The 12,250-nt window shown below is 40.2% G+C and overlaps 1 protein-coding gene across 1 annotated transcript in view; it reads left to right on the plus strand.

Annotated features, from left to right (window-relative positions):
* LOC308072967 (polycystin-1-like protein 2) overlaps positions 1–12,250 on the plus strand; it is a 50,067-nt gene that overhangs the window by 16,635 nt on the left and 21,182 nt on the right. Inside the window, exons 8-16 of the mRNA XM_080410610.1 lie at positions 309–713; positions 1,803–1,901; positions 6,167–6,336; positions 6,600–6,804; positions 7,240–7,440; positions 7,646–7,791; positions 8,264–8,458; positions 9,320–9,445; positions 10,815–10,997. Coding sequence (XP_080266736.1) covers positions 309–713; positions 1,803–1,901; positions 6,167–6,336; positions 6,600–6,804; positions 7,240–7,440; positions 7,646–7,791; positions 8,264–8,458; positions 9,320–9,445; positions 10,815–10,997 — 1,730 coding nt within the window. The remainder of the gene's footprint in view (positions 1–308; positions 714–1,802; positions 1,902–6,166; positions 6,337–6,599; positions 6,805–7,239; positions 7,441–7,645; positions 7,792–8,263; positions 8,459–9,319; positions 9,446–10,814; positions 10,998–12,250) is intronic.

Raw genomic sequence — 12,250 nt, forward strand, 5'->3', positions numbered from 1 at the left:
CTGGCGTACATTTCATTTTTTCTTCAAGTTCCTGGAATCTACATATATCCTTAAAGAATAAACTTCAGTAGTGTATGTTTGAATTCTCTTGACTATCCTAACAGTCCCAGCAGAAAACACATGATATATAGACTACCATAGGGAATCTAAAGGGGCACAAAACCACCTTGAGTGACTTTACTAAAAATGACTGCATTGCTACAGTGTTCTTATGACTCCTTTATACATACCTAAATGCTGCACAGAGCCGCTAGATTTGAATGGGCTATTACACAAGCTGTGAGAAATTTTGAACTGTCTTTTTGCAGGCAGTGGAGTGACCTACATTATATTAGCAGATAATGTGACACTCACTGAATCCAGTGCAAAGGAAGGAATTGCTCCTCACAATCTGACACTCAACAGTGCCTCTCAGGAGCTGCTGGGCCCAGGGATACATCAGCTGGAAATCCGAGCATCCAGCAACACAACTGCAATGGAGATCTCTGAGCGTATTGCTGTTCACTTCATTGAGCCAGTATCTGGTCTTCAGGCTGCACTAGCTTCTCACACCCTGCACCTGGGGGAGAATTTGGAGGTGAATGTCTCTGTGTCTCACGGTGCCCCAGATCAGCTGAAGTTTGAGGTGACTGGATGTAATGAAACTCACTCTCATAAAGAAGATGGTCCTCATGGGGAACCTCGAACATACATCATCCCCGTGCACTCTGAAGGTACAGCATGCTGACATCTGTATTTCCAAGACACAGCTGAGTAGAGGAGTTCACATACAGTCACAGCATCCTGGGGTAGGGGACAATTACAGGTGAATTGGGTAGCTTTTCTAACTGCTCAAACTGGGTCTGCAGAACACTATGAGCAGCACAGTCTCATTGACTTGTAAGTGAGCTAAAAAAAATTAACTGGCAAATGAGTGTCCATATGGAGACGGAAAGCAAGGCTCCACCTGATCTTTGCAATAAAAAAGACATAGTGAACCAGGGTTTAATTTTCATGACACAAACTGATTCAAGTACAAATGATGACATTTTCCTGAATCACAAAGTGTTTTCCTACTGTCTGTTCATATGTATAACTTTTCAAGTTTACAATCCTCTGCATTTTACACTGCAGTAATTAATAATCTGAGTTCTCAGTAGAGATGACAAAGAAAAGGAAAGCTTCTCTGTGCATTGGTGTCCAACATGTAGTTTTTGTTGGACTTACTTATGAAAAAGTTTTTTTAGTAATTTTTTCTTTCCGTTATTAAGAAATCAAAGCCTTTAAAATGTAGGTTAGGGAGATTGTCCTTAAGAGTTAATTCAGTGGCAGAAGATAAAAAAGTTTCCTCCTTTAATGAACTATACAAATCCCATGCCAAAGCAGGAACACTACAAGCTAATTATGATTTCATTTTATGTTTTAAAATTATTAAATATTACAAGCTTTATTGGGTCTCCCTATACCCATTTGAACATCCCTTCCTTTCAGGCAGAAATTTTCAAACAAGACATCTGCTCTCTCAAGATGCATAAACTCATTTGGCCTCCAGTATTTGCACACCTCTAGTTCCCTGTGTGGTAATACCATAGCCAGCTGACAAAGAACAGTATTGCAAGCGCTAGAATAAAGACAGCTGAGTTATTAAAAAGCTAAGATAAAGGGGAAGACCATTCCTTGAAAAGCCTTTCAGCAGTGGAAAGTCATCAGAAAAAAACAAAGCTCTTAAATTAATACGATTTTCTGTATGAATTAGATTTTATACCACAAATAAGATGGACTGGTCCCACTGGTATTCTTAACTGGCCATTTGTCTTCTCTAGGTACTTTCCTAGTGAAAGTGGTGGCCATGAATGCCTTCTCAAACATGAGTCTGGATCTTGGGTTCATCACTGTGTTGGCAAACAGTTCTCACAAAAAAGGTAACTGCATTAATCTGCCAGTGCTGGTTTTGACCACATAAGTGTCTTTTTGCAATCACAGCATTTCACACAGTGTTTATGATTTGTATCTAGTAATTGCTTTCATTCCAGCAACTGTGCTGTAAACTTTTGTGAAGGCTTATTCCTGATGAAGGCAAGAGTCCCTGGCTTTCAAGTAGTCATAAAATAGTATCATTCTGTATATGTTACACATTGCACATTTGCTATTTGTTCTAGAAATAATTAGTGAAGTTTATGGCTCAGGACATAGCTCTGAAACCAGGAAATAATTGCATCACAGCAGTATCATAAATTGTTGTCAGTAAATGCTTCTAGATGGCTCATCATTACATTTACAAAAGCAGATTATACCAGGAATAAAGTGACTTTAGTACTAATCCTATGAAGCCTTTTCCAGTGCTTTCCCTTAATTTTTCTTTGGACATCGATGAAACTCCATCACCTTCCATGAACTAATTTTAATTTCCTGTAATCATAGAATGGTTTGGGTTGGAAGGGACGTTAAAGACCATCTAGCCCCACCCTCTGCCATGGGCAGGGACACCCACCACCAGCCCAGGTTGCTCCCAGCCCCGTCCAGCCTGGCCTGGGACACTGCCAGGGATGGGGCACCCACAGCTGCTCTGGGCAACTTTGTTCCACTGTTTTGTCACCTTCACAGTAAAGAATTTCTTCCTACTGTGTAATCTAAATCTGTCCTCTTTACAGCTTAAAGCCACCCTGCCTTGTCCTATCACTACATGCCCTTGTAAAAAGTCCCTCTCCAGCTTTCCTGCAGGCCACCTTTATATACTAGAAGGCTGCTATAAGGTCTCCTTAGAGCCTTATCCAGGCTAAACAACCCCAGCTCTCTCAGCCCATCTTCATCATGTTTGAAGAATCAGGATCACCTTCTTTGTAGGATGTGACTAGCTTGTTACAATTTCAGTCTGTTAACAGCCCTATCTGTCAGACTGTTGGTAGCTAAACCCTGTGTATTTGAGTCATATTCACTGAGCACCTCCGAAAGCTCTACAGGTAGCACTAAAATATTCTGCTTTGTTTTGTATTAAACAGATTCTGCTAAGGAAGAAGGCAGCTCCAAAACAAATACCCAAAAGACAAATGTAAGTATTATTTAAGGAACTTCCTTTAAAATTTAAATGCTTAGAAATGTTTCTTACCAGTAAAAGTGCTGCATGAGATATTGAAAAGAAGTATTTGTAGCATACTAGATTATGGACTAGATTTTCTGTGACCCATATGGTTTAACATAAAACATACACCAAAAGTCTCTGAGACAAATGTGTTTACAAGCATTCAATCTAGGATTCATAAAAGGCCTGCAAGTAACAATTTCACGATTAGAGAAAATTAAGTTTTCACAGTGATTCAGTTTTGGAAGTTGAAATGTGCTTTGATGAATTTTTATTTTATCTGCTTGACTCATGCAAAACTCTCTGAGGGGCTATCCTCCAAGCAGAGTTTATTATATTTTCGTATTGTTTCTACATGTTTTCTGCTTCTGTATTGGAATATTTAAGTTACTTTGCAAAGAAGACATTTCCAGTTTACCATAAACTGGGAAACTGATGATACACCAATTGCTAGCAACTGCATAAATTAAATAATAAAATTGCCAGGTAGAATATTTTATTATCAACTTAGAGGTCTAGTTTTTAACTGTAACACTAGCAGATAGATGTCTGCTATAGGAGACGTACTGCTTCTCAAGAAGGTATCATGCTTTACAGATTGCCTGTGAGAATATATTGCATCAAAGGAATAGAAATTTAATTCAAAACTAAGTTTATCACAGTTTGTTGCACAGTGAGACAAATTCAGTGTGGTGGTTTGACCTTGGCTGAATGCCGGGTACCCACCAAAGCCTGCCTCACCGTGGGCTTCACCAGGGGCTGCCATAGAATCTCTGGGCACCTGGAGCCCCTCCTGCCCTGACCTGGGGGGCTGCAGAGCTGTTGCTCTTACATATCCTCACTCCTCACTTCTGCTGGCACAGATTATTTTTTTCCCCCCCTTCTTAAATATGTATCACAGAGGCACTACCACCGTTGCTGCTCTGCCTTGGCCAGCAGCAGGCCCATGTCGGAGCGAGCTGGCATTGACTCCATCGGACATGGGGGAAGCTTCTGGCAGCTTCTCACACAAACCACCTCTGTAGCCCCCCCCCGCCACCAAACCCTTGCCATGCAAACCCACTACATTCAGCTACTGCCTCCTTCTCTTTACCTATAGCCATAATGTATCCACTTCAAATAAAAAAGGCATGTATTAAAAGGTGTACTGGAGGACAAATGATTATTCAAGGGTTAAAAGTCTTGGTCCAGAAGTGGAAAATTAGTATGAACTAGTTTCCTAAATACCTGCATTAGTTTTGAAAAGGGGAGTTGTGCTCCTAAGCCACTCCCGCGTTTGGAAGTATTTTGCCACAAATTTCTCTGTGCCATCCGCTTCTATTCCCATAGCTTCTAGTTCCATGCAACCACTGATCAGGGAGATAGTTTAAACTGAGCTGCACACAGTGATTTGGGGTCTAAAATTTCAGACGTATTTCATTATAAAGAAGCAAGATACGTAGGTGTTTGTACATGCTCCTGTCCTGACTGATACATTTACTTATTATTTAGGATCACAAAAGAAAATACAAAATATATATTAAACCAAGTCGCCACGTGGATCCTTTCACAACTGTTACGCTTGGCTGGTCAGACAACAACAATAATTCCAGTTTTCTCTGGTCCTGTGGTATGTGCATTTCCTCAACTTTTTCCACCAAATTCTATTTGGTGAGCAACAAGCTCACTGTCATGTCAGATCAAGTGGTGAAAATCTGACTAAAGATGGTTTACTCTCTGGCTTTAAAGTTTGCCATTCACTGTACATGAAGAATGTCCTTCTACCTTACCCTGGTTTTAACACCAAACTAATTATGGTATACAATATGGCATAGTACTCAGTTTTGTCTTTTCCCAAATGTTTCACTTTTTCAAGATCTACCTGTCCTAAGCCCTCTCACCCTCGCAGCCAAGAACTAATCCCAAGTGACTTACCTAGTTAGGCATTTGAAAGGTACATGTGTCTCAATAAAACAGCAATAATTAGCATTAAATGTGATGCAAAACATTTATGGCTGAAAACTAGATTGAGATTCAGGACATCTGTGTTCTATCCCCATATTTATCCCTGACCTCATATATTACTTTGAAAAAGCCAATCTCCACTCTGAACTCTGATTACCCACTCTTTAAAGTGGGTTCAGGAAACTTGTCAGCTCTGTAAAGTTCTTTGAAATCTACGGCAGGAAATTCCTTTATAAGAGACATGGGACGTTACGAATATCCTAATTATAAAGGAAATGTTTGTGCAGGAGCTTGCTGGCCAGCATGGAAAGAATGTGTGCAGCAACAGACAATCCTAACCAACCAAAGTGAAGTGCAAATCCCACCTTCCTGCCTTCCTCCTCCAAAGTCAGCAGTGACTGTCAGGGTTACAGTCCGAAACCACGGCAATGAAGAGAGGCAGGATGAGCAATGTCTCTATGTGACTGCAAAACAAGAACTGCAACTGGAAATCAGGTCTGTTTTTAAACCCTAGTATTCACTGGTTGATGTTATTACTGCACACACATAGTCGAAGGCCACAGTTACTAATAATAATTATAATAAAGTGATAACATACTTATAACTGTAAATCTATTTATACCTTACCATCGTAGGAATTACAGACAAAATGGGCCTTGCTGCATTTTCCAGTCCACATTTCTGAACATAATCCTTTTATAAACTGAATAATATTCTTCCCAAGGCCATTTAGGGGTTTTGACCCCATTACATCTTTTCAATGTTGGAGATTTCCATACACAAACCTGTACCTTACAAAACTGTAAGATATGTCCGAAACTTCTACTAGACACCCAGATACACATTATCACCTTAAAACACCTGCTCTTCAAAACTCCAGTGCCTCATTAAAGAGCAGTGGCATTTCAATGATCGATTAATATAATAATTTCAGGAGCTTAAATAGAAGCAGGCTTCATTTGACAGCCTGGATCAGTTTTGCAACATAAAAAGTTTGTGGGTTCTGGGCCTCAGTCATGCTGAAAATGAAGATGAAGGTTCCTAAATCTCTTGCTTTAAAATTAAGTATTTCACTGCTTGTGGGTCATGTGTCACCTGTCTCATTTTGCAGGGCTTTGCAGATTTTCATCAAAAGACAGTAAAACAATCAACATCAAGGACTATGACATCTCGTACAGTTACTACCTGTAGCTACCCTCTTAATTCCTTACAGGTGTGAGGCAAACTGCAAGCCAGTGAATGCTAGTGGTGAAGTTGTTTTGAGTGTCTCTGGACAGAAGGACTCCCAGACCATATATTACAGCTGGTATTTAGATAACACATTCCAAACCAAGGTGAGAGCATCGGATTCATCAGAAAAACAGCACACACAAAAATAAACATCCATCTCGAGGGCAAGCCACGTGGCCTCAGAGTGACACTTTGTCAAATGGACACTTTGAAAATAATAGTGAAGACCAAGACAAAGGGGTGCCTGGTTTGGGAGGGGTTATAATGAAGGGCACCAAACTGCCAACCTGCTCCTGATAAATCACAACAGAAATCAAAGCAAAGAGCCTCTACATTCATGTTGTCTTTTCTGTCTGATTTTTTCCAGTCTACAGCCCTCCCTCTAGCCTGTGGCCTGACTGGTTTCCGGCAGAACTCTTTGGAATTGCTTCAAAGCAACACATCCATGTTGAAAATGAACAGCTCCTTCTTGCAATCACAGGGAGAAGCTTTTCAGATTAAAGTAACAGGTAGGGGCAAGCAGGGTTTTTCAGACTCCTTGAAGATAGTCTCTGCCATCGTGACATCACACTGATGTTACACACACATAGCCTCACTGACAAATATGAAGTTACATTAGTCCACAAGTTGAGATCTGTTACTTTACATGTGTGTTCTTTAAAATAATTAAGAGCTAAGTTTGTTCTGGGCTGTTGCACAGCAGGAATAATTCAGTTATCTTACTCCAGGCTGTTTATAACTTTGTTAAGGCTCATCTGAAATGAAGTTATGCTAAATGCTTGATCAAATAATACAGCTTTGTTTTATAGCATGAACACTACCATGTTTTTAATAGTTCTCCTCTTATGGCTTGTTCAGTAGCAGGATTTCACTTCTGATTTAGGCCCAGACTGATGTTTCTGGTGCCTGAGCAAACAGCATCATTGTTACGTAGATAAAATTAATGTCTGAAGATCAGTGCTGCCAGGGCAGGATTACTGCTGACGTTCTGCTCTCTCCACTCCCAGCAATGACTCAGTCTAGCTACGGGGAGGAGACATACCTTGTCAGCACCGTGCCTCCACCCGAGATCCCCCGTTGTGCTGTGTCTCCCGAGCAGGGATCCGTGCTCACCACGTTCGCGGTCTCCTGCAGCACTCCTTGCTTGGCAGATTCGTGCCAATCCAGTCACAACAGGCAGCTCACGTACTGCTTCTATGTGAACTCCAGTAAGTCCTGAGGTGAACTGTTTGGCTAACTGCTTCTCAGTGCTTCTAGCAAGCACTGTTACTGTTAAGGCACAACCCGTTCTGCTCCCCAGGGAGACTAAAAAGTCAATCAGGCCTGCACAGGGCAAGCCCAGAGTCCCCTGTTCTTAGAGAATAGGAGGTGTCTGTGTGATGCTGGTAGGTGACCCCCTCTTTCTTGTTTCAGATTCTCTGCTGGACTGTGGCCCGGATCCTGAACTCTTCCCAGTTTATCTTCCACTTGGGGAAGAGGAAAATAATTTCATTTTACATATGACAATTACTGTTAGCAACGACTTTGGTGATACAGTTCAAACTAATGCTTCTGTGAAGGTACACAGTAGAATTACTTTCTTTCAAAAACTCTCAAGATGATACCTAACCCACAATTCACTTTTGGAGCTTCTTCCTGTTTTATATGTATTACTTCCTTATGAATGTGCCATAATCACAATTTTCCTATCTAAGAGAAACTATTTTCTGTGGACTCAAGGTAGTCAAAAGAATTTTTCACTATCCTTTTTCTAAGGCAGAAGTTTAAAAGATGATCTATTTGGACATTGGGAAGCATAAGCTGTATTTAGTTACTCTGGAGTTCCTCTGTGTAAGCCCCAGAAAACTCCTGCTTCTGCCCTACTGCTCCAGTAAGGAGATCCTTATCTACTAAAAATAAACCAATAAAAACTAGGAACACAAAGTTTTCTGTCCCACTCTAGCTAGGCTGTCAATAAGATGATCGTGGAAGCCGTTCAAAGATAATTATAACAGCGTTGGCAATGTTAAGCGTATCTGATTTCTTCATCAGGTTGGACGTGCAGATATGATCGATGGGAACCTGACCCTGCCAGCTATTGTATCCGAGAAAGCAAACACTATCCTAAAAGACGGGAACAGCAGCATGAGTCTTTTCCAGCTGTATAAGTCAGTGACATCTGTCCTTAATCAGGAGACCCAAGAGGAAAGCTTAAACGTATCTTTACAGATGAACATGCGAAAAGAGGTCAGCCAGACACATGTTGTCTTTCAGTACAATGCAATATAATGGAGTCTTCATACTCTTTGACAGCTCCCAAGTAATAAAAAGCTCATGTATCACCACCTGGGATCAATGGAGGTTTCAAGTTTCTAGCATCTGTCTCAGTGTTTGGCACAGGTTTCAGCTATTTTTCACTATTTGCCCACATAAATAATTTGTTTTGTCATCCATCAGTAAAATAATTCATTCTCAATTGTTATTACATTACTTTAAACTAATTTGGACAGTGGTTTGAAACTTAAAATTAATCTGATTTTCCACAATTTAAGTATCAATAAAATGGCCTCTCCTGTGGGTAAATATCTTATCTAAATTTCCCAAAAAGTACTAGATGGCAGATAATTTTAGTTTGTTCATTTCAGCTACCAGCTTAGGTTTCAGTTACAAGCTTTTATTTGTACACTGCTTTGAGTGTCTTGAGTGCCTCTGATGAAAAGATCTAGAGAAATGCAATGTATCCTTCAATTATGATTCATTATTTGAGTAACATCAGTCATACATGGCTCTACTTTCTCTGGAACTGGCATTTATACAGTAATTCACATACATTAGTACAAATTCTCACAAGTAACTCTCCTTGCAATTAATGGCTGTTAAGTGTATAAATTGTCTCTGCTGGGAGGTAACATAAAAGTCATGATTATACAGTTACTAAGGCAAGTGGCATCTTGTCAGTAGACCTAGTATCAGTTCAAATGATCCTTCTTGTGGAGTCTTACTCTACCACATAATTTACAACAAACCTGGCTGCCAATATACAGCACTACTTGCACAGTTCTAATTAGCATGTTATTCCTTTTCCTAATTATCCCTTTTCATCCCAAGCTCCGAGGGCTGATGCTGACAACTCTCTCTGTTGTTAATGTAACATCTATGCAGACTGCTCTTAAAATGTCAGAAGTATTGCAAGAAATCACTTACAGGAGTGAAGAGCTGTCTGTCTCGGCACAGGTAAGAAGCAATTTAACAGTATAGACTCTATTGCACCCCACTGACCTTGTAAGAGCTTCAGTGCTTTACAGTTATCTGTTCTTACCCGTTTTTTCACTGTACCAGCATCTGTATTTTGACCAGAAGGGAACACGTTTTGCTGTTTAGAGTAAGAGAAGCTGGAGTCACAGATAATGTTTCAGCAACCTCTACAATCTGGGCTATGACCATACGGCCCGTTACTTTTTATGAAACATTTTAAAGAGAGAAACTTTAACTTTTAGTCAGAGACATGTTTGGATGCATGTTTTATCTTGTAAAACACTCTTAGAATCCTGAAGAAAAACTGTCCAGGAGGGTTTTTCTAGAATTGCCCAGATCCATTTGTCCATGATCCATGCACTGTTGCAAAATGCACACAGGCAAGCTGTCAGTGAGGCAGGAACATGTCAGCACCCACAGGAACTGGGCACAAATGTTCAGATTGGCCTCACAAACATATTTCTTGAATCTTATCTGGCAGCATGACATTATTAGTAGATGATGCTATTTATGCATAAGGAGTGAGCACATGGGCGGACAGAACAAACTGTCACTGGGGAAGTTTCCCAAATATGCTGGCAATAAAAAGAGCTGTCCTGATTTCTGATGTATTATACAGTTGCAGCCAGACAATGGCTTGGGACCATTTCAGCAGTATGTGGTTAGCTTTGGCAAGACAAGAGCATAGCTCAGATTCAGCACTCACCCTACAGTAAGGCTGCTAAGCATTTTCAGACTGTGGGAATAGATATGTCCACGCTTGTGATGAATTTGCTTGGTTCCCTCACTGTCCTGGGCTAAAAGTTGGCCAGTGCTTTCACAATCACAAAGCAATCACTGGCTGCATTTGGGAACTAAATAAAAATTGTAAAACATTCTCCTTTGGCACTTAGCACAGCACAAGGCCAAAGGTATTATATTACTTGCTGGTAATCCAGCCGGGTCTGTGGAAACAAAGACTGAAATGCACATGCACTTGACAATATGCTGGTATTTATTGGACACACGACCCAAAATTATAACTTAATTTACTACATTGCTGTACATCTAAACTGTATTCTTGCCCAGTGTTTGACAGACAAGCTTCCTTTAGATGTTATTCATCTCTTTCATGGATTAAATCTGTAAAGCAGGCTGCATTTTTCAGGTCTGTATATCATCTAGTATATCATCTTTATTGGCATGTGATGTATTACCCCAGCACAAATAATTATAGTAAAAACAGCATTAGCCACAAACAGTCCCATGAGATTTCTCACATTGCAACACTCACTAAATGACACAAGTGTCACTTCTGTCATTTGTAGTACCAACACATATAAACTTTTCACCTTGTTTTCCAATGCAGGTGGAAGCTAGCAACACTCTAAAAGATGTCAGTGCTTCCTTGCTCACTGTAAACACAGAGGACAGCAGAGATGATCAGAAGCTAAAGGACACAGCCAACTATCTATTTAATGCAGTGAGCAATGTTCTTAAAGCTTCTGTAGAAATCAGAGCTGCGAACACTTCAGTGCCAGAGGCAGAACAGGTAATTTTGGTTTGGTCCAGTTTGTAGTGGACTGTGTGTGAACACTTGCTTGCTTTGGAAGGTTTTTAAGAAGCTTTAAAAGTTTTTTTAAATGTTCTGCTGCCGCTCCTGTTTTTAAATTGGCATTGGGTAGGGTTCATTGTGACACCATGATGGACTTGACTATCGAAGGAGACTTCTCCCCAGTTAGACCTGTTAGGCTGAACATTCTGCTAATGAAGATGATTGAGGCCTCTCAAGATTTGTTACATTTAAAGCTGAACAGGACAGAGCCCTAGAGAACACAGTGTATGCCCTCTAATGGATGACAAGCACACAGATTTTTTTTCAGATTTGATCCTATCAGCTCCTTTTTCCTCATAATTCAAGGAAGCCAGAAGTATTCAATATTCATTATTGGCTCTGCTACTTCAAAGCTGGAATCAGCTCTGGTTGCTGCTTACACTTTTTCAGAAAGCCCACTCTGATTTTCTGTTCAGAATTATGCAACATGTTTATTTTGTCCCATCCTTTCCTATTTATATGTGCATTGTCACTGTTGCATTTGTGCGCTTCCTGGGCTGAACATGCTTTAACTTTCTTCACTGCAAGGGAGCAGGGGATGAAATAAATGTAACCTGAGAGAAAAGGTTATGAACTGCTCAAACTCCCCCAGGACAACACACTAATGACACGCAATTAATCCATAGTTAGTCTTGCTTTTCCAAGTAACTAAAGTGGGCAGATAAAGGGCATTAATGTACAGAAGTGCATTAATATATTGCATCAAATTGATGGCATGTTTGTAGTGCTTCAAATTTCAATGTGTAGAAATTACAAATAATAGGCTATAAAAGCTGCAAGATATTTGCTGTCTGCAATGTTTTAATGAGAATTACAGAAATTGAATTGATAATTAGAAGAACTTTCTCTGAGATTAAGCAGCACATCGACAAGTTTGCCAGCTTTGTCAGACACTGAAAATTAGTACATCTTCCTAAAAGGAAGTAAAGGCAAATAATGTACAACTAGGTGATTCTGAGGAGCTTTGTTGCAAGTTTCCTCTAATCCTTTTCCAGAGTTCAGTGTCACAGCAGCTCCTAGATACAGTTGAGAACCTACAGAGTGCCCTTCTGTTTGGGAAAGAACCCGGTGATGAACCAACAGTCCTTACCACTCCTTCTGCTACAATGTATATACACAGGTAACACTAACCCTGTCTCCCACTTAGGCTCAGGGTAGTTAACCAAATTTGCCAGAAATACTCATTACAT

Source organism: Falco punctatus (genome assembly GCF_963210335.1).
Source record: "Falco punctatus genome assembly, chromosome: 14".
Lineage (NCBI taxonomy): Eukaryota > Metazoa > Chordata > Aves > Falconiformes > Falconidae > Falco > Falco punctatus.